The 23,638-nt window shown below is 45.8% G+C and overlaps 1 protein-coding gene across 1 annotated transcript; it reads right to left on the reverse strand.

The window, feature by feature from the left end:
• Positions 1-251: 251 nt before the first annotated feature.
• On the reverse strand, positions 252-21,222 carry LOC119434840 (TNF receptor-associated factor 6-A). Its single transcript, XM_049659612.1, has 4 exons — positions 20,835-21,222; positions 13,648-14,886; positions 4,818-4,826; positions 252-323 (listed from the first exon to the last, which is right to left on the reverse strand). Exons 1-4 carry the CDS (start codon positions 21,117-21,119, stop codon positions 252-254), a joined length of 1,605 nt encoding a protein of 534 aa, XP_049515569.1. The 5' UTR covers positions 21,120-21,222.
• Positions 21,223-23,638: the final 2,416 nt, after the last annotated feature.

Genomic DNA, 23,638 nt, shown 5'->3' on the forward strand with positions numbered 1-23,638 from the left:
AACCACGGTCGCCGTGGGCGCGAATCTAACCGGTGAAGTCGTCATAGACGCGACAACATTGGCCAAGTGGCGCTGCTGCGCCCTGTTGTAAAAACTCGCCTGCGCGGTCGCATACGGCGTTCCATCGGGGGTGTTTGTTTACATTGCGGCTGCGTGCTCTCTGTCTCGTTGCTCGTGGCGCTCGCTCTCTAGGTAGAACGAATGCCCATCAATTGTTTGGGAAAGGACGAAGTGCAGCCTATAGTGCCAGTTTACGAGAACTGTTCGACGCCGAATACGTCTTTGTCAATCTGAAGACCAAGTAAACAGAGCGTCTGCTCTGCCTGATGATTTAAGACCCATCACGCAAAATGCGAGCACAACAATAAATTATAAAAGCCAAGTACATTTCCTACAAATGCAACAGGACCTCATACGCAACATCAGGCTTGAAATATAGGCCAATTAAATACTATATAAGCCATTGTGCTTGAAAGTGTGTGAACAAACAAGTAGTGTTTGTCATTCTATGTGGAGCGCGCTAATACCATTCTTGGTGTGCCGAGAGTCTGCAACCGATTTAAATGGTTTCAATCACAGCATAGTGACACGTCCCACCACGTCCAAGCACTTTAAGAAAGAAGCTGCACCACTGAAATTTCTGTTGAGTGATTAAGTGATTGTTTGTTTGTTTATTGATACTGCCAGCTCTTTTTTTAGGGTCATTACAGGAGTGGAGAAAACATAAATAAAACAAGCGAAGTCAACACATCTGATTTACGCAGGGCGTACAATACATCTGAGTACAACGCACAAAAAATAAATTGCAGCTCATATATATTGTAATAAAGAAAGCAGAAAAAAAACCAATCAATATCCCTTGAGGCATGTAAAAATAAGAACAACATACACATATAATAACGAAATCATAAAATCAGATGATTCACAAAGTCAGATGATTAACGCACCACGCTCTCGGAATAAATAACGGCATGCAAATTACTCAAAAATTATTAAAAGAAGCAGACTGGACTACAAAATCGGGAAGCATGTTCCACTCTTTTATCGTTCTGGGAAAGAAGCTATATTTAAATGTGTCATTACGGGTTACTGGTGGGGGAATATACAAGCTGTGGCGATGTCTAGACGATTCATTAGTAGAAATTTCGAAATAGTTCGTCCTATTAATTTTTATTTCATTATGGATAATAAGGAACAGGAACCTAATCCTATCATACTTAGTGCTTAATTCTAAATTGGGAAGATTTGCAAGCTGACATAGTCTTGAAGGGGAGTGATGTCGACCATATTTGTTGAAGATGAATCGGGAAGCTAACCTCTGAATCCTTTCCAGTTTTTTACGGTTTTTCTCTGTGTAAGGATCCCAGACAATTTTCGCGTACTCAATGATTGGTCTGACCAGTGTTCTATAGGCCAAGTTTTTAACTTCAGTGGTTGCTCTTTGTAAATTTCACCTTAGGCTCCAAAGCGCATTATTCGCCTTCTTACTTACGTCCTCTACATGTCTGTTCCAGCTTAAGTCACTTCTAAATAATAAACCCAAATATTTGTGCTCCTCTACTTTTTTAAGCTGCTTGCCATGTATACTATAAGGAAATTGCAGGATTTTCTTTTTTCTTGTAATAGACATGCTTACTGATTTATTAGGGTTTATAACCATTTGCCAGTCAGAACACCATTTCATAATGTTTTCAAGGCTGCATTGTAATTTAATTTTGCAAAGGCATTGCGCGTTTAGGGAGAAAAAGCACGAAAAGAAACATTGCGCTTACTACACTCCCAATCTTGCGCAGGTAAAAAGAAAAGAAAAACGCCCAGCATCACTTATTAGGTGAACGGCATTAAAAAAATTAGGACCTTTGTTTTTGCGACCATTAGGTGCAGTTTCTCGTCTAAATCTTGAAGAAGTTTGTGACAACAGAATGAACTAATGATTTGCTGGGCTCAACTGTCAATTATTGAATTCAATTACATTATGGCGTTTTACATGGCAAAAACAGGATTTTATTATGAGGCAAGCCTTAGGGGAGACGCCGGATTAATTATGACCACCAGGGGATCTTTAACGAGCCCCCAATTCACGAGACTTAGGCGTTCTTGTATGTCGCCCCCATCGAAATACGGTCGCCGCTTCCGAGATTTGAACCCTCGACCTCGTGCTTAGCAGCGCAACACCATAGCAGCTTAGCCACAGCGGCGGGTAATTCTCAATAATTAATGTCGTTTTTAAAACATGCGGCCTCCTAACAGACTCGGAGACTACGAGTAGACGTCACTGAACATACCCACGAAATTCGCCCTGTTTATTGCTGCGAAAAGTAGCTATCTAAATTAGAGCGTTTCGAAAGACCGCCGCACTCGCTTAACAACGACAGTGTTATTCATCAACTATAGTCCGACAGAGCGCTTCTTCCTCAACGGAACGAGCACATGACTGAAGGTGCCCGTAGGCGGGATGCTTATGAATCTATATCGCTGTGTACGTAAGGTGGAAACTCTACCTAGCAACGTTCAACACGCGCACCCTATCGAGTGAGACTAGCTTAGCAGGGCTATTTGAAGAATTATCAGGCGTTGCCTGGGATATTATGGCCTTAGTGAGGTTACAAGAACTGATGAGGTTTACACAGTGCTGACTAACGGCCACGTCCTCTGCTACAGAGGTCTTCCAAATAATAGAAAATCCGGGGTAGGATTTCTAGTCCATAACAAGATAGCGGGCAACATTGATGAACTCTACAGCATTAAGGAGAGGGTAGCAGTCGCCGTAATAATGCTGAATAGGAGATACAAAATGAAGGTAGTACAAGCCTACGCCCCAACCTCTAGTCACGATGATGAAGAAATAGAACAGTTTTATGAAGATGTTGAACTAGCAATGAGAAAGATGCATACTCAATATACCGTAGTCATGTGCGACTTCACTGCAGAAGTGGGTAAAAAGCAGGCTGGTGAAGCAATTGGCAACTACGGCATCAATTCTAGGAACACTAGAGGAGAGATGTTAGAATAGGAGGAAAGAAATAGGCTCCGAATAATTATTACCTTCTTCAGGGAGCGCAGCAACGGGCAGTGGACCTGGAAAAGCCCTAATGGAGAAACAAGGAATGAAATAAATTTTATACTCTCTGCCGATCCAAGCATAGTGTAGGATGTAGAAGTGTTAGGTAAGGTTAAGTGCAGTGACCATAGGTTAGTGAGGTCTAGGATTTCTGTCAATTCGAACAGAGAAAGAATAAAATTAGTAAAAATTAGTAAAAGGAAACAGGCCAACCTAGACGCTGTAAGGGTAAATGCAGACCAATTCAGGCTGGCGCTCACAAACACATATGCACGTTTAGAACCGGAAGATGACAACATAGAAGTAATGAATGAAACTGTAACTAGGCTGATCTCAGAAGCAGGAATTGAAATGGGAGGTAAGGCACCAATTCAACCAGTAGGTAAGCTTGCCCAAGTTACGAAGGACCTGATAAAGAAACGACAAAACATGAAAGTGTTAAACTCCAGAGATCAGATAGAATTCGCTGAACTGTCGAAACTGATCAACAAGAAGAGAGTAAGGGATATCCGAAATGAAAACGTGAAAAAAATTGAGGAAGCAGTAAAATATGGACGCAGCATGAAAGCAGTGAGAAGAAAACTTGGCATAGGACAAGGCAAAATGTATGCACTGAAAGATAAGCAGGGTAATATCATCAGCAATTTCGATGACATAGTAAAAGCAGCGGAAGAATTTTATGCTGACCTTTACAGTGCCCAGAGCAGCCAAGCTACTTTTATGCGAAGTAGTGATGAACAGGGTACAAATGCTCCTTCTATAACTAGCGATGAAGATAGAAAGGTCTTGAAAGACATGACCAGGGGAAACACTGCTGGAGAAGATGGAATAACAGCCGATTTAATTAAAGATGGAGGGCATATTATGCTTGAAAAGCTTGCGGCCCTTTATACGCAATGCCTCACGGCTTTAAGTGTACCAGAAAGCTGGAAGAACGCCAACATTATACTCATCCATGAGAAGGGAGACGTTAAAGAATTGAAGAATTATAGACCCATTAGCTTGCTTTCAGTATTGTATAAATATTCACCAAGATTATTTCCATTAGAATCAGGGCAACACTTGACTTCAGCCAACCAAGAGAACAGGCTGGCTTCAGGAAGCGATATTCTACGATGGATCACATCCATGCCATCAATCAGGTAATAGAGAAATCTGCGGAGTACAATCCACCTTTCCATATGGCTTTCATAAATTATGAAAAAGCATTTCATTCGGTAGAGATACCAGCAGTTATAGAGGCACTGCATAATGAAGGAGTACAGGAGGTATACGCGAATATCTTGACAAATATCTACAAGGATTGCACAGCAACCTTGGTTCTCCTCAAGTAGAAGGAGGAGGAGAAAGAAGAAAGTAAAGGCAACGAGGTTAACCAGACGCACGTCTGGTTTGCTACCCTACACGGGGGATGGGGTTTAAAGAGATGAAAAGAAAGTAGAAAGTTACCAATCAAGAAAGGGGTCCAGGCAAGGAAACACAATCTCTCCAATGATTTTCACTGCATGCTTACAACATGTATTCAAGCTCTTAGACAAGGAAAGCTTAGTAGTGAGGATCAACGGTGAATATCTCAGCAACCTTCGGTTTGCAGATGACATTGTCCCATTCAGCATCAATCGGGGCGCATTACAACAAATGATTGAGGACCTTAATCGAGAAAGCGTAAGAATTGGGTTGAACATGAATATGCAGAAGACAAAGATAATGTTGAATAACCTGGCAAGGGAACAAGAGTTCAGGATCGCCATTCAGCCTCTAGAGTCTGTAAAGGAGTACGTTTAACCAGGCCAATTTCATTTCATTTATTGAGCATTCTTTTTCACACAGTGATATGTTAAAATACAATGACGCAATATTCATACAATGATAGCGGTTACAAAAAAAAACGAATGCAATGAACAGTGAAAAGGACGCAAGCACAGGAATTAAAAGCTGCTGAAATAGCAGCTTGACAGGATTCCTGACCCTAATATTTTAAAGCAGTTTTGGCAGCAGTTTTTAACTGCATTTTAAAGCAGTTTTCACAGGCGACCCTGATCATGAGAGGGAAACTTACAGAAGAATAAAAGATGGTTGGAGTGCATACGGCAGGCATTGACAAATCCTGACTGGGAGCTTACCACTGTCGTTAAAAAGAAAAGTGAACAATCATTGCATTCTGCCGGTGATAACATATGGGCCAAAACTTGGAGGTTAACAAAAAAGCCTGAGAAGAAGTTAAGGACCGCACAAAGAGCGGTGGAACGAAATATTTTAGGCCTAACGTTAAGAGACAGGAAGATAGCGGTGTGGATCAGAGAGCAAACGGGGATAGCCGATATTCTCGTTGACATTAAGAGGAAAAAAATGGAGCGGGGCAGGCCATGTATTGCGCTGGATGGATAACCGGTGGACCATTAGAGTTACAGAATGCATACCAAGAGAAGGTCGGTGCAGTCGAGGACGGCAAAAAACTAGGTGGAGTGATGAAGTTTAGAAATTTGTAGGTGCAAGTTCGAATCATCTAGCGCAAGACAGGGGTAATGGAGATCACAAGGAGAGGCCTTCGTTCTGCAGTGGTCATAAATATACGCTGATGATGATGACGACGTTAGGTGCACTCGATTCACCATGTGACACAGATGAAAGGAAGGCATGCGAAAAGCAAAATGGGCGATGTGACTGCGCACGGCTCGGCGCTTGCTTCATCTTGGAATGTTCCCGAAATATGCATAGTTTTATGCATGAAGGTGTACCACACTTTCCAAGTTATTTCACTCACTCACTCACACTTTCCAAGATGCCGTGGCTCTAAACGACAGAAGGACACTGTCTACCAAGCTTGCGGAATGACGTGGCGAAGTGTGCTATCGTGGAAACGCCACCACCAGTTAGTTGCACGCGCTTCACTGGAAACGCGCGCGCGGTACATGAAGGTTACGTTCACACTTGGCCTAGAAGCAGGCGGAAGCGGCAAAAATTTAGAAAATTACGCCTGACTAGGCGGCAAAAGCGGCGGAAAGCCAGGCGGCGAGCCACATCAGTCTCGGACCAATTTTTCCGCCACGGCGAAGCGGAAACGCGGCGGAAAGTAGTTCCGCTCGACCGGAAGCTGCACTAGCATGTAAACATGCGGTTGTGAAATTGAACATGATACGAAAAGTGTAGGCTGCAATGCTAATCGACGCGATCAAGAAGGAGAAGGAGGAGGAGAGAAAAGTAGAAGGCAGGAATGTTAACCAGAAATGCGTCTGGTTGGCTACCCCGCTCTGGGGGACGGGAAAGAGGGAATAGAAAGATGAGATAGAGAGAGAGAGGAGGGAGGGCAGGAAGGACACGGTGAGCTCGCTCACGCACGCACACGGAGGGCCTGAGCAATTTAAAGGCGAGACGCGTTCGCCACATTACGCCATAATTTGATATCCCCATCTATTCTGCGCTACTTTGACCCGGACGCTCCAACAGAAGTCGACACGGACGCTAGTGGAGTAGGCTTCGGCGCTATTCTTGCCGAGCGTAAGTCTGGCTTCGATGAGTACGCCAGTACCTCTTCGTTCGCAATTACGTTCACTCGTGCTTCAACTGCGCACGCCGCAAGACCCCACCTTACAAGATTACAGGGCCGCTCCAACTATTCCCTTGTCCCTCCAGGTCTTTCGACCGTGTCGGCATTGATTGGTATTGCACTCTACCGTACACCCCAGATGGCAACCGCTGGGTTATCGTCGCCGTGGACCATCTCACGCGCCACGCCAAACTTCGGCACTTGCGGCGGCCAGATCAAGTGTAGTCAGCTTGTTCACCCTTCGAAACCTTGTTCTTCGACACGGTGTGCCTAGCGACCTATTGAGTGACCATGGTCGTTCATTCCTCTCCGAAGTTGTTGAAGCCCTCCTCCCCGAATGCATAATTGTCCATACAACTACAAGTGCATATCATCCTCGAACCAATGGTATGATTGAACGCTTTCATCGCACTCTCGGCGACAAGCCCACCATGTACGTTTCCGTTGACCACACTAACTGGGACCGCATCCTTTCGTTTGTTACGTATGCTTACTATAGCGCCACGCAGTCTACCACGGGATTGTCTCCCTTCTTTCTTCTTTATGGTTGCGAATCTTCCTCGTTTATTGACACGAACCTTTTGTATCGCCTCGACGCTTCAGTATATTCTACTCTATCCGAAGCCGCCAGTTATGCCGAAGAATCAAGAGCCACCCCTTGCTCTACGACGAGAGTGGTACTAAAACGTACTGTCAGCAATACTCGCGATAGTATTCAGCGTCGCGCGACCGGAGGTGCAGCGACGAAGCCTTGGCGTGACCCAAATTCTCGCACTTTTGCAATGCCGGGCAAACACACCACTGCCGCTTCTGATGTGTGAAGCTTCTTCCGTTTGTTCATTATCCATTTCTAGAAAACAAGTAGGTGCTTTTCTCGTCTCGACGAGATTTGTTTTTCACCAGTACTACTGCAAGATGGGAACATGAAATCGGAGTAAGCCTGAGATGGCCTCAGGAGTACACCTGCAATTATTATAAATCAGGTGGCGCCGGGTCTCCAGGGCACCCAAGGGAGCTGCGGGCGGGGGGGAGGGGGATCAAAGCGGGAAGCAGGGCGGTCCATGTGTTGGGGCCGCGAAGGCCCGGAGCGTAGGTCTCGCGTGGAACGAGCAGGCCTCGGCGAGCCCGAACACAAGGCCCAGCCTGAGTTCTAGCTTTGGAGTTCCCATTGCCGCTTTGGTGTCGTGGAGGCGCTTCCAATAATAGGAAATAATGACACGTCGTTACAACTAGAAAATAAAAGTGATTCAAGAACTATAATAACCCGGAGGCACGAACCTGTGACTCGGCACTACCGCGCTTGTGCGAGGAAAATTACGAAACGCCAGTGAGGAGGAATTTACCGAAAGTCGAAGATGACACGCGAAGTTGCGCGAAATGATAGCTTTTAATGGCGGATGGGTCAATGAATGAACGTACCGCTCTAAAGGGTGCGATAAAGAGCGCCACCACGCCGACAAACGTACGCACACTATATGGATGTGGGCGAAAGCGGCAGCGGCGGCCACGACTGTAGCAAAGCAAATGTGAACAACTTGGACATGCACGAAAAAGATACCCCGGCCCCTCTGGCCTTTCCGCCCGCTTGCTGCTTCCCAAGTGTGAACGTAGCCGAAGCCATGCCACCGTCGGCGTTCGAATCTGGCCGATAGGGGAGCAATCGGTGCCCTGTGTCGCGGGCGTGAACTTGAAACTTGGATACCTCGTGATTGCTTGCTTTCCCGTGTGTGTGCGCGTGCGTCCGTGCCCACTGACTCATACTCGCGCACGCATCCATTCCGTCCTTTACATTGTTGCAGGAACAACAAAGTATATACATAAGGACCTTTGAGCTATATTACTCAAGGTTTTCTTGACTGTTTTTCAGTCATGGTTTGATAGGACCGTAATTTAAATAAATATTTTATGGGGTTTTAAGTGCCAAAACGACCGTCTGATTATAAGGCACGCCAAAGTGGGCCACTCCGGATCAACTTGGACCACCTAGGGGTCTTTAAGGGGCACCTAAATCTGAGCACACGGGTGTTTTCTGCATTTCGTCTCGTCAGCCAAGAACAACCTCGAAGATATTCAATATTCAGTGAACCGAAGGGGGCACTACAGTCTTTTCTATCAGCCCTGCGACGTGGACCAGACGAACAACTGGTATTCGAGATTAGAGAACTAATCCATACCTTGACTGGGAAAGGACACCACGTGACATTTCAGTGGCTTCCAAGTCACTGCGGCGTCATAGGAAACGAACACGCCGATAACGCTGCTCGGTCGGCTCTTCAAGGCGACTAAGAGGAACCAATACCGTTATCAAGGACAGATGCCGCTCGGAAAATTCGAATGCTCACCTGTGATATCACGTTCTCCCTGCGGAACGCAGGAAGATTTAAAGCAACCGGCTGCACAACTTAGACTCCTGTCTACGGCTTTGCATGCCAGCTATTTCTGCCGTCGAGAAGCTACCCTACTTTTTCTAATGTGGCTTGGAGTAGTCTTTACTAAGTCTTTTGCATTCCGAATCGGATCTCGAGTGATGACTGCGGTAGCGAGGAGACTTTTCAGCACGTTCTCTGTGACTGTCCTCGCTACAATTTACACGAGACAATCGCTCGTACACGCGATACCACGTTTTATCCACAGACCTCTAACTGAGAAACGTATTTCAGAATGCCGACATCAGAAGCTATCGCAGCGGAGGGCGACGAGGACACGGTTGCAGTTTTTAAGGGCAAAATACTTGGACAAGCGGCTGTAGCCAGGACAGATGTTTATAGTGTTGCAAGTGCTACTGTGCTGTGCCACCTGTGACGAGTTGTGATTGTGTCTGTGCTTCTGACTTTATCTCTACTTTGCTGTCACTTTACCTCCCCCTCCCCTCTCTCCCCAGCGTAGGGTGGCAAACCGGATCTTGCCATCTGGTTAACCTCCCTGCCTTTCCTCTTTCTTCTGTCTCTCTCTCTCTCTCTCTCGCCCCCATTGAACGCGGCGCCGCCGCGGCCGGGATTTCATCGGCTACCTCGTGTTTAGCAGCCCAACACAATAACCACTAAGCAACCACGGCGGGTAATTTAAATTTTCCAATTTAGCATTTTCACAAGAGCTTTTACCCACAGCAGTCACGTGCCTTTCTCAAATGTCGCCAAAACACGGAAGCCGATTGAATGAGGCTCTCATAAATAAAAAACAATTCAGCGCTAATACACCTCTGGTGTATCTTTTCGCAGGGAAAATACTACCGCACTGATATTAGGCCAGGAACGATAAAGTATAGGTCTATGGAGCATGACTGGTTTCGCTGCAAGCTGCCATCACTCTTACTGCATTATATTAGAATTGAGGAAAGCTAATTCAAACCTAGGAAAGGTTAGCAAGGGATCCACCTTTTAGTAGAACGCTTTCAAAATACTCTGTGAAAAAAGATGGATAAATGAACAATCGAATGTTACCCAGTGTACACAGTTTTACAAAAGGCGCTGCACATCCTCTTTCAACATGTAGAAAGAACATTGCGAACACTCACAGCCTTACATTTGAAATTCATTTAAGATTTAGTTCATTCTTTCATTAAAACCGGCAGTATCACCGTATTTTGGCCTTGCAGTGGTATTATGAATATTATTTACAGGGTGTTTCAGCGAACACTCAAAATTTATTTAAGGTTGCCAGTGGCAAAGAGCCCAATTCTAGTTCATGAGCTGGTCTACTCGAAGAGGCGGACATTACTTACACAAGAAATTGAAATGCATAATCGAATAATCAACAAAAATTGACTAATTAGGCTTTTAACTAATTACCTGATGGCCCATATTGCAATTTACAAATTGTAGCCGTGGAGTTCGCAAGGCGGATCCACTTAGAATTAATTTTCAGGATGAAACCAGTTTCGAGATAATAATTCCCGAACTATGCGCATAAATGCTCGGCCGTTCTGGTTAATTTTGTGCTTCAATGCATAGAGTGACGTTTTTTTAAGAAACTAACTGGAACGCCAATGCATTTCTCCGCAATGTTCGGGAATTATTATCTCGAAACTGGTGTCATCCCGAGAATTTATTGCAAATGAATCCGCCTTGCGAACACCACGGCTACAATTTGTGAATTGCAATATGAGCCGTCATGTAATTAGTTAAAAACTTAATCAGGGGATTTTTGTTAATTACTCGATTATGCATTTCAATTTCTTGTGCAACTAATGTCCGCCTCTGAGTAGACAAGCTCATGAACTAGAATTGTGCTATCTTCAACAGGCGACCTTTAATAATTTTTTAAAGTGTTCGCTGAAACACCCTGTATATATGAACGCCTTTCCTTCACAGAAAACTTAGTATGTCTGAATATATCTGACATGAAATTAACATAAATACCTGAAGTTCATCAGTTTTACATGCCAAAATTACGATATGAATTTGAGACGCGCCCGAGCGGGGGACTGTGGATTAATGTCGTCCACTGTTACGCCTCAGGGTAGCGTTTAGGCCAGGCTTCCTCCAGCCACAGGGATGAGTACGTCCGGCATAGCAGCAAATGAAAAAGGTTTATTTTACATACTCACGCAGGTTCCATCTATGGGAGGCACTCCATGTAGGAGCGCCTTAAATGTCTGAGCTCACTACATGTCAGCACACGTCAGCACACGCTAACTGCTCCAAAAGTGTCCACTTTTAAAGCAGTTCATTACCCTAGGCGACAAGACGAGGGAATCTGGTGACTGTCTTGGCCAATCATAATCATCCAACCGTTCGCAAAATCCCTCCCATGACGTCGCACCAGTACGCCGGACTCCACCTTCAACATTGTGCGATCGCCCCCACATACGGGACAACCACGTGGCTAATTGGGAGCCTGAAGTCGACGCAGTTCCCATAGAAGTCCTCGAGTTTGCCCCCTGCATACAATCAGTGGGATCTCCGTGACGGTCAGCTTGCAGCGACCCGGCAATCCTGGCCTTCACGGTTGTCACCACGTCTACGGAATCCCGTGGTCGTTGTCACCGTGAGGGCAGCTTCTTTGTTCACCCGTCAACAGTCTGCGCCAGGTCTGCGGCGCCGTCTGAACGGACACTGATGAAGGGGCTGCCGCGAGGGAAGCACCTCGGAAATTTCATTTGTCGTTTTGTGACGTCATACCACCAGGAGTCCTTTGACGTGCACCCAATGCGGAGTACATGGACAATTTTGCATTACGCCCCCATCGAAATGAAAAATGCAGCCACCGCGACCTGGAATCGATCCCGCCACCGCGGGTTTAGCAGCGCAACGGCACAAATATTATGCCACCTCGGCGCGTAAACTTAAAATAAAGGTGTGTGGATGACAGATGCAGCGGTTCTTCAGCAACAAAAGCCAATTCTTCAAAGTTGTATTGATTTGGCTAATATATAAGTAAGAAGTACTCATTCTTGGCCGTAGTGAAGGAATATTGAAATATTGTTTCCAATTGCAATTCATCTACACCGGACGTGTATTCAAAGGAACTTGTAGCAATTTGGGCTTCTTTAGATTTATCAATCACCGGTATTGCGTTGTCGATGAAATCCGTAAGTCAGTCAGTCAAATAACTTTATTTAAAGGCCCTGCGAGTTTGTGGGACGGGAAAATGGTCCCGCCTAGGTGACGGCCAGGAGCTCTTGAGCCCTGGCGGCTTCCTCGGCCCGCTGGAGTTGATCGTCAAGGGCAGAGCTGAGCAACACAGGTCTCCCAGCGCACGTGGAGGCGATCGCGAGAGGCTGCATCCCCATTATTGTTTTTTATGCCTCGACATTCCCATAGCATATGTTCCAGATTGGCTCTAGAACCACAGTTTTTGCATTTATCTGTCTTGCACATGTCTGGGTAAATGAGATGTGAGATCGCCGGGTTCGGATAAGTTCTGGTCTGTATTGCCGCCATTCGACAGACTGCTTTTTGCTGAGCTTTTGGTGAGGTGGTGGGAAAATGCAACTTTGCAATTTGTAGTGTTGTGTGATGTCATTAAATCTGGTCATACGATCCTTCCATGAAATCCGTAAAGACGGAATTTCTAAAGATCGACTAGTGGCAGATAGCATAATTCTTATCATTATTCAATGCGGCCGAACATTACTAGCACGAGTAATCGAAACACATATTCAAATACCAGAAATTGACCAGTTCACGAATTGTAGCCGGTAAATATGGAAGACGTATCCACCATCAGAAATTTCCAGGATAGCACCGGTTTCGAGATGATATTTCTCAAAGTGTGCAATGAAAGAGATCGGCGTTCCAATTACTTTTGTGCTTCAGTGCATAGAAGAGCGTTTTGGTAAAAAACAAAGTGGGACAGCAGTGCATTTTGACGGCGAGTTTGATGGCACATATCTCCAGTGTTGTACACGTTCCTCTAAAACAGGAACGAAATGACAGATGCATTTGTCAAAATTGTCTCAAATAAAATAGAAAGAAATAAAGAAGAAAGAAAGAAACCTCGTTCGTTCCCGATATTGAAACGAGTTCCCGTTGCAAGTTCCTTTAATGCGAAAGGAACGCTTTAACGGAACCATTAATCATTAACGTAACGGTGGCGTTCCTGTGTTCCTCCTAAAAGAAACTAGTTCCAGGAACGCCGTTCCGTACAACACTGCATATCTCCAAACGAGAGTCAATCTGAAAATTCATTCCAAGTGATTATGCCTCACAAACTCACCGGGTATAATTCTTATATTACAGTATTTGACGTAACTAGAAGATACTTAATTTATCTACTGGTTGAATATGTTCATTTGTGGTGCAAGCAATGTCCGCCTCTCACAATTCCAACTCAAAGAATAGAATTACGTTATCTGCAAAAGGAAATTTTGAAAACATTCGAGAAAACTTACAAATGATCCCCCCACCCTCCCCCCCTCTCCCGTATAAAAGCAAGACCCCCAGACACAGTTCAGCAGCATGCTTTATTTTTCCTTCAGCAAAGTTACGCGGAAGCGCGACGTTTATCCGTACGAGTTTTAAAAATGAAGTATTTTAAAATCTACCGAGAGTCGTCCTTACTATTATTTGGGTATGTCTTTCGGAACGAGCTCCCAAACTATCTGAAGCTTGTCATCCATGACATATCCTTCACGTTCGAGATCATCCAAGCGAAATGAACTGCCTGGAAAATACGAGCCCCTACTACTTGATTCTTCTGGCCTCGCATTGCACAAAAGATTGTCTCCAGTTTCCACTAAACACTGGCACTGCTTGTCTCTCGATGCATGTTTGATGGTCAACTGAATTTTCTGATTGAAAGGCCACTGAAGAAATTCGTCGATGACTCCCTTGTGTAGCTGTAATCTAGCGTGAAGCAGCACATGCTCCCCCTCTTTCCTTAGGTGAACTCCTGGGGACAAGTGATAGCCAGAGATGTAAACCTTTTCATTCTGGTAAAGATGGGAGCCCTTTGAATGTGCGCTGTCTTTCGCGGCTTTGAAGTTGTTTACAAAAAACTCGTATCGCCTAACACTGACTGTGTTTAGGGCGAGTTCTTGTTGCTTGTTTATTGCATTCGGCCCGCTTTGCTCCACACAATGTTTTGGTTCAGCAATTCCAGCACCACTTTCTGCCAAATTTCTACAGATTGTCCTCGTGGCATCCTGCAATTCCTTTCCAAATGTCTCCTTTAGCGTACTTTCAACTTCACACACTTTTTTGAGCACATCACTGTCAATAATCGAACGTTGTCTTAATTCTCCTAGCAACTTGTTTGCTGTATTTTCGTTCAGCTGTTCGACAGTCCGCTTCGTCTCTTTCAAGGCTTCCTTCAGCGTTTCATTTGAACAGCTTATTGATCCTGCAAGCTCCTGCAGCTTTTCACTGTGACCGATCAAGGTGTTCTGAATTGCGGCAGAGCACGAGAGTGTAGGAGCAGTTTGTGAAGCAACATTTTCAAACGTTCTACTTCCGCTTGCTATCTGTTGCAGTGATTCTTTCATCGCGTTCATGCAATGTGAAATCTGATTCAGGCGGTCACTTTGGCCGTCGATATCGCTTATCACTTGGTCTAGCCTGTCCTTCATTTCACCTACTCGCACGTCCATGCTTGCATTCAGAGCAGTCATCATTGCCTTGTTTTCAGTGTCGGTCGTTTGCGGAATCTCGGAGGTCGTAGACATCGTGTAATCTATGCATTTGCTCTGCAGATGAGCGCACACTTCTCTACGGAGCACGACCTTTGAACATTTGGGACACGACATAGAGTGGTAGTCACAGTGTTCGTAAAAATGTTTGCTTTGCTCTGATGCAGCTAAGATCACGTCGCAGCCATGCTTTTCATTCCAGCATTTTACCTGGAAAGAAAAGAAGTAATTTTTAAGCATGGAAGGAAGGAGGAAAACACGAGGTGAAAGGCAGAGAAGTTAAGAAGAAAAAGTGTCTGGTTGGCTACTCTGCACAGGAGCATGGGGTAAGGACAGAAAAGATTAGAAAAAAGAGAAGTTAAAAGAAAGAAAAAAAGCACCAAATATTTCTTGCACATCATATCGTTTTTCAATGAGTCTTGTTTATATTAAAAACACTAGTGCTTTTAAGGCAGTTCGTGCCCACGTCGCCTGGAATCAGGGTCCAAGAATTCTGAGTTCCGTAAGGGGACGGCTGTCAATCTTTTCGAGTGTGGTGCTCAGGACTTTTCTTTTATTTTGCACTACAACGACAACAATCACACATAAGCTGCGGCTATTGTCTCTTTGCATCCGTAAACTTCACAAGCAAGGTGATTTATTAGACTCAAGGTGCATAAATACATGTATTACATTATGTCCAGAAGCTCTGTGTAATATTTAAGTTTGACGACAATCAAGATTTTTGGAAGATAATCACTATATGACAAGCCGAAAAATGTTTGAAACAAACAAGAGGGCAAAAACGATGATTAAGACAACGTGGACAAAAATGATGGAAGTGAACGTGCACAGCCGGTACGGTTTCTATTAAACGAATTTTGTTCGTGTTAGGATTGGAAGGTAATCAATGTTTTCTTTCAAGAAGCTTACAGTTTCGCTGTTGCATTTAAGGTGACAAGTGGCTTAAAATTAGCCCCCTGCCATGTCGCTGCGTTGCCCTTCAGCTCAGATCCGTGTTGTTATCGCAATTACACTAGCTGGCCGTGGTGGCTCCATTACTATGGCAATCTGCGTTAGAGAAGTGACCAAGTGTTCGATCCTTGGCCGCAGCAGCCACCTTCTGAAGATGGCGGAATTGAGAAAAAAATCGCGAGTGCACTTTTTGTACAACTTTCCAAATTCTATGCAGCACGATTTTTACTAGAGTCTGCCGCTTTCCCCTCCCCCAAACACAGGACTGACTTCTAGCCCTCTGTGAACCTCTGGGTTCTTTCTCGTCATAATCTCATTAAGTGAATAACTGTGGTCGAACAAGGGATCTGGTTGAAGCTATCGTTTTGATAAGCGGCCAAGTCTTCGTCAGTGAATCAACTGCTTTCCTTAACTGCATTTATGAACTCCGCCACCGTCAATGAGGCAAGATGTGCGCAGCGTAATGTAAGGGAAGTCATATTCTTGAAGAGGGAAGGAAAGGTAAAAACAGTGAAGACAAAATGGAAATATATTCTTAGTCTCGCCTGAAGGCGACGCATTGAAGCGATAACGAGGTTTATCGTTGCCCTATAGGACTTGGTATACACAGGCAACAGGCAGGGCTGCTGCTGTTAGTATTGAAAAGTCCGGGGTGGCAAAGACAGGGCAGAACCGATCTCACGAAGAATGTTCGCGTTAATACGATGACCATTAAAGAAAGAAGTGACACGCCGTATAGCGCGACGACGAAGGGTTGGCATCTTTTGGCGTGAAATCTATGTTCAGCTGCGTCCCCGTAAAGTATGGCCAGCGCAGTGCTGGAAAGAAATTCCCGAGGATGATTCATCGCTTCCTTCACGCACAGCTTTAGATAGACTTGTTCCTGACGAAGAGATTGTTCTTTAACGCCGAAATTTATCAGCAAAAATTCGGTACAGCAATGGGCGCTTCGATTTCAGTGGTCTGTACCAACATTGCGCTAGAACCACTGGTAAGTTGACTTTTTCCTTCACACACACGGGCTCCAAAGCTTTTCGATTGATGCATGGACAATTTATTCTGTGTATATGCGCCGTCAGAACGTGGCATATATCTTGGATCGTACGAGATTCTTTGCGCCTATCATTAAGTTAACAACGGAAAAGGAAAACCACGGACATTCTGCCTTTCTAGACATCCCCATCAAACGCACTGCTAGAGGGCTTCAAACCAGTGTATACAGGAAGCAAACCCACACCGGTAAATACTTAGGCTTGGACTCTGCCCGCCCGATTGGTCACAAGCACTTCGTGGCGGCTGCACTCTTCCCGTGTTCGTTCTGCATCTGCGCTATTCTTTCTCAGCGTAAGGAAGAGATAGCCAGAGTGAGAAAACTTTATAGCAATGGCTAGTCTTCCCAGCTGCAGAAAGTGCAAGAATTTCACTCTTGTGTTCTCGCCCGAGAAAAATGTTCCCCAAGAAAAAGAAAAAGTATAGCGTGCAGGAACCAGCGAGGCACTAGAAAGAATTTTCAACAGCTATAGAGGGGAAATTACACAAATGGCTAAAGCAGCAGCTTGTCTGCGTGAAAGACCGCTTTGAGATCTGATTACATCCAGAGGTCATCAAGAAATTTCCGGGTAAGGATTGCAACGCGTCATACATTAACGATAGTTCAAACTTCAAAAGAATCCAGGAGCAAGGAAACAGGGAAGGAAACGCTATCTCAAACGCATTGGCCGAACGCGCTCAAAAATCTAGTCGAAGCATAGCAATCTAACAATTCGGTCGGGGGGGGGGGGGGGGGGCATATTATCGCTCACAGGCGCCGACTACGGGAGGGGGGGGGGGGGGGGGGGGGGGCTCGAGCACTGCTCAGCTCGAACCTGACAGTACAGCTCTGGGCCGTCCAGCGAGCCGAGGAAGCCGCTTCGAGACAAGGTCTCGGAACCGCGTCCGCGGCGGGTGCCCAGACCCACTAACAGTACGCCGGACTCAAATCTTATCGATTTGATAATAAAGTTTAGGTTCTTCTTCAGTGACTCCTTCGGCAGATTCTTCTATCAACGGCGTGTGAAAAGCACGTGAGTGATGTGTGTCAATATTTATTCAGGCTAGAATTTGTAAATTATAACATGGCCCATACGGTAATTAGCTAAAAACCTAATTTGTTAATTTTGTTAATTAGGCGATTATGCATTTCAACTTTCTCTGCAAGTAATGTCCGCCTTTTCGAGTAGACGAGCTCATGAACTAGAATTGTGCTGTCTGCCACAGACCGCCTCTAAAATTTTGGAAAGTGTTGGCTGAAACACCTTGTATATAGAATTCACTCAGTAACCGAAATGATGTCAAGCCGGATTCACTCAAAATCAGAATAAATAGAAGTGTAGAAGTCATGTGCAGCAGCGCTCATATTCGGACTCAAAGTACTAAAATAAGAGTGCAATTTGGCCGGGAAGGCAAAGCCGTATTAGGGATAGCGAAGTAGAAGACAATTACGCGAAGGGATATTCTTACCGTGTAAATCCGTGTAAGGATCTCACCCGTGTAAGGGCCGCACCCAAAACTTGACATCCAATATCAAAAAGAAAAAAAGGGCATACAACCGAGAAGCAATCGCGTTCCGTGCGCTGATTCTGATCGGGCTCCACAGCGAATTGTCGCGCGCAGCGTACTTTCGCGTGTCGTTACTGGATGCCGAGAGGAGGCGTTCGCGGCCCGTGTAAGGATCGCACCCCGTGTAAGGGCCGCACCCACAACTTGACTTCCAATATCAAAAAGAAAAAAAAAGACATACCCAACTGAGAAGCAATCTCGTTCCGTGCGCTGATTCTGATGGGGCTCATTAGCGAATTGTCACGCGCAGCGTACTTTCGCGTGTCGCTACTGGATGTCGAGAGGAGGCGTTCGCGGAGGTTTACGGCGGATTTCATACTCGTAGTTGGAAAAATGAGGTCAAATGGTCCGGTCCCATGAAAGACCCGTCAAAATCGTGACAGAAAAGTACGGCCCTTACACGAGTCTATACGTTAGTTATAGTGGCCATACACATTGTTGTAAACATTCACCTAAAATAAAAATAGTAAGCATAGTGTAATGCACGCACCATGTAAACCTGTAAATACCTCACTGGATGACCTCGACCACTCGCTTTCACAACGCAAGCATTATGAAGAACGCCGGCAGCGGAGGCGAACGGTTCGTACAGCCGCGCGATTCACCGCAACTCCGAAAATTAGATTCATCATCATTATCTGCCTATTTTTATGTCCACTACTGACGGCCTCTGTCAGTGAGTGATCTGCAATGACCTCTGTTTCTTAACTCTGCAACACTAGGGGCGCGGAAAGACAGCCCGGCAAGGAAGACAGCGCGCATGAAGTAAGCAGCCATCCCTGCTCGCCCTTTATCATTGCACCCAGCAATGATTACCAACAATTAGATATGGCACGCGGCAGCATAAGCGTTAGCCGCACACAGTCATTCACAGCTACGGCAGGACTACAGGAGAAGACGCGTGCTCTCCTTCCCATTCGCGTTTGATTACGTGACCTACAACTAACCCAAATATTGAGCGCGTGAGAATATAATGCCCATCAAGCCGCCATCCTGTTCGGCTCACTTTTACGTGCTTTTTCTCGCACCCACAGGGTATGGGACGGTCATGTATATGACTTTTGGATTTAATACGAAACATCACGGCCACGACAACAGCGAAAATTTGCCTGAAGTGTCGATATGAGTGCTTTCGCCATAAAGCGAGAAATTAAAAATTGTTTGCGAAAGGTGTATATATATATATATATATGCACACATATTTCGGAAAGCTGGTCGGGCCCCAGCCCCCACCGCGCCCGGAAAAATGAAAACTTTCTGCCTGCCTATGTTATCGCTACACAGGAGGGTCCTTCTTCCCGTTTGCTTCTATAATCTTTATGTGTTCCAACAACTAACCACACGATTAACCCGACACGAGGCCATCTCACGAAGATAAAAACGTACACTGCGCCACCACTTGCTTCTACAGTTGACTCCAGAGCCCTGCCTAGGGGCCCCGAAATGGTAGAAACTTTTCCCGTTTCTTTCACTCTAGTTAGGCGAGTTATCGTTCTTTCATTTTGATAATGTTACCATCGCCTGATGAGTTTTCCTCGAACCTTGGATTACAGAGGTCGTGACAAATGCAATGTGGGGCGGATTTTCGTGTTTCTGTCCTTCTTGGAAGGATTGAAAATATTTACTGATCCTTTGTTCTTCATCCCTTATGGGACATGTTCAGTGAATTGCCCAATGCCCTCGGCAAACTAAACGAGGCAATTTCTGTAAATTTCAAATTATGGACATGTTATGTGTAATGTGTAACCCTCTCGAGATGATAGGAATTAGTAATGCGGCTGCCTCGGTTATTAGCCCTACCGTTGCCCGGACAAATATAGGGGGTGTTGTCACGACGTGCCTCCATTGCACCGCATTTATTGCCGGCGGTGCTAAGCTGCGATCAATCCGTGATGTAGACCGATGTATTCGTCTATGGTTAACTAGGTAATCTCAGGTAACAGTGCAGTTTAGTAAAGTGGTTGGTGGTATGAAATCAATTCATACAACTAAATGTCCGTTGCCAGGCAAATGGGCAAGGAAGACCCTAGAAAACAAACAAATGTCATGCCTGCCTGTCTAACAGCAAAATACACGAAGAAAACTAAGCAAGAGCGTGTAAATATTGCGATGCGGTGCAGCAGAACGAAGACACCTAACAATAAAACAACACAAGCGCTGTGTAACACCGCCGTGTAACACAGCTGTGTAACAGAAGCCATGCAACACAAACTAGAGCCAAACATCGGGCATGGCGTCCTGCAACTCCGTGACGGATGAGAGCAACGACACGGGAATAGGAAGACGACAATGGATAAACTGCGCAAAAGTTCACGTAACCTGCCGTAACACACATGCTTAAACAGCATTATGCCAAGTTAAAGCTAACATCAGCTACAAACAAAGCGTCAAATTGTTTGCTTTTCTTGACGCTTTCACCCAAGAAGTACCCGTCAAGTACCATAAAATCTTACTATTTTTGTATTTAACCTAGCTCACTTGATTCCACCGCTCTGCTGAGAGATAATCACTACTGTTAACACCGTACGCCTATGTTCCGTTCTGCATCTCTGAATTCAAACAATTAGGGTAATATGTTTAGGGTTTTTATGCCGGCATTCTCTTACCTTCCGCCTGAGGAGGTTCTCCAAAGGAAAGTGTATCCACTCAGCGTCTTCATCAAGAAACTGGTCACCTTCGAGTGGGCAGGCGTGTCGGTCGTCGAGTAGGCACTGCTCGTAGCAACTTTTGCACAGCAGGTGTCGACAGGGCAGAAAAACGGTCACCCTGGGCAGCACACCACACGCGTCACATATTCTGTGCGCCGGAATTGGATCGACAAAATGCAAAGGTCTCCAGTCCAGTTCCTGGGTAAAACCACACAGCATGTACTGCTGGCGTTCACAAGCCATCTCGAACGGCGCACACGTTGACTGGAGAACGTCGTGCACACAGTTCTGTGGAAACTGGGAAGCGTCGTCAGCGCCGTGCCCTCGAAGCAGTTGCAAAAGCTACTATCGCACCGATAATTGTATGTCAATTTACCGATAGGTGAAGTCACCGCCCGGGCTTTAGTTTGGATCAGCCTGCAAGTTATCTGCTGGCGCTTCTGCATCGACGATTGTACGGATAGCTTTATCGCGTTTTCGAATGGCCGAGTTATAAAGTCGCGAACGTTGGGAAAATGCTGTCCAAAAACAATTTCTCGAGACGGCAAGGGGCAAGTTAACATAGGAGCGCGACTATCTGTGAGAAAGAGCAACAACATAACGAAAAAAGGAAACTATTAGGCTAAAGTGTGTTGCGTATATTTATTTCAAAAATCGCCAAATAGTTCGTCCTTGTGAAGGTAATAGTGGCGTTTGATGTTTATATATATATATATATATATATATATATATATATATATATTACGCGAAGGACAGCATTGGGAAAGTTACTTGTAGTGGTTCCTATTTGAAATCAAGAACTAATAAATAAAATTCGTCAATTGTTATGCGCGTGTAACACAAGAAGGCGAAAGCCTGGTGTACATGTACATTTCGTAATACATGTAGTTTTACAAGCGGGTATAGACTTCGTGCAATACAAATAGAGTCGAAACGGGAAGTACACGTGTGGCTCTAAGGCGACCTCCTGAACGCCACATATCAACACTTAACGCAGCACTTAAAGTGCAGTATGTTAGTGCGCGCACTAAGCAACAAGTTTAGTCACCGAGATGGCTGCGACGTGACGTGTGCAACCTCACGCGCACTAGGCACATCTTTCGTAAGCCAGAGCCATGGAGCAGCCGTGGACCAAGATCCTCTGAAGTCTACAAAAATGCTTGTGGCCGAAGTTACTGATATCCCTCCTCAGTCAGCTGCCGTCGTCTTTGTATCTTGCGCATCCGCACGTGACGCAACCGTCCTATTGACGCCATGTGACTTGGTCGCCCGTCGCCGTTCTCTTCCGTTGCCCTTTGCCGTCATCGCCATCATTGCTGTCTGTGGTGTGATGTGTGTGTGCAATGTGTCTTTCCTGCCGATTATTTGGCATCGCAGAGAGGGCCTCGCTTATGGTGAAACAGTGGATTCTTCAATGCTCTTCGATGCTCCCGACGCCGCACATTCGACATCCCTCGCCGCGCTCGATAATGCGACTCAGCCGCCGTTTGAGTGCTTCCATCCGTCAATCTCCGGTGATTTGACAACCACACAACGCGCACAACTTGTCAGCCTGCTACGCGAATTTACCGCCTCCTTCGACTGCCGTCAACATTCACCCGGCCGCAACACCACAGTGTCGTACAGCATCGACACCTCACTCCGCCAGCGTTCTTACCGTGTCTCAGCTTCTGAACGCGGCGTTTTTGACGAACAAGTGAGCGATATGCTTCGGCGTGGCGTGATTCAGCCGTCCCATAGCCCGTGGGCATCGCATATTGTCCTCGTAAAATAGAAAGATGGTTCTATTCGCTTCTGCGTTTATTACAGACGTCGTAACAAAATTACGCGCAACGACGTATATACCCTACCGCGTATAGACGATGCTCTTGAATGTTTGCAAGGTGCCGGGTTATTTTTCTCTTTGGATTTACGGTCTGGATATTGGCAAGTCCCCATGGCGGAGGCTGACCGTTCCCAAACCGCCTTCCTCACACGGGACGGATAATACGAATTTAAGTTCATGCCATTCGGCTTATGTAATGCACCCGCGACTTTCGAGCGTATGGTGGACAGTATCTTGCGTGGTCTCAAGTGGTACACGTGTTTGTGCTACCTAGATGATGTCGTTGTTACTCACCAGATTTCTCGACTCACCTCCATCGACTAAGAGAGGTATTAAGCTGCCTGACTAAGGCTGGCCTACAACTTAAAATAAAAAAAATTGCTTCTTTGCTGCTCGTAAGCTTACCAGCTTAGGCCACGTCTTATCCAAAGAAGGCGTGCTTCCGGATCCTGCAAAACTCCGTGCAGTTGCGGAGTTCCCCAAACCCACTAATTGAAGACACTACGTAATTTCGTCGGCCTCTGCTCCTATTTTCGCCTCTTTGTGAAGAATCTCCCCTTGATCATCACCCCTTTGACTCAACTGCTGGCTGGAGACAACGCCCTATCCGTCTGGTCAAAAGCATGCGATAACGCCATAGAGAAACATACTACGTAAAGAGTGGCCACAAGGGCCGTTTCGCGGCCGAGCAATTGAGGGTCTGACCACTCGCCAGATGGCGTAGCGACAAGCGCTTCCACTTCGCTTCAAAGATAGACAGGTTATCATGCCTCCAGCGGGCTGCATCGACGCGTCATATATTTCTCTATGATGTCCCCTCTGTGGTGTCCCGTCTCCCTAGAAACGTTGATGCCGCGCCGGCTGCTCCGGTCATGTGCCGCTGGATACGCCCACCTCGCCGCGCTTTCAACAGGCCGGTTCGCTGCTGCGGTAAGTT

Source organism: Dermacentor silvarum, unplaced genomic scaffold, assembly GCF_013339745.2.
Source record: "Dermacentor silvarum isolate Dsil-2018 unplaced genomic scaffold, BIME_Dsil_1.4 Seq267, whole genome shotgun sequence".
NCBI lineage: Eukaryota > Metazoa > Arthropoda > Arachnida > Ixodida > Ixodidae > Dermacentor > Dermacentor silvarum.

Excerpts from the sequence above, each read along its gene's own strand:
- LOC119434840 (XM_049659612.1), bottom strand. The coding sequence starts at position 21,119 with ATGGCTTGTGAACGCCAGCAGTACATGCTGTGTGGTTTTACCCAGGAA. Across the intron at positions 14,887-20,834 it reads AGAACCTCCTCAGGCGGAAG|GTAAAATGCTGGAATGAAAA; the intron begins GTAAGAGAATGC and ends TTTTCTTTCCAG.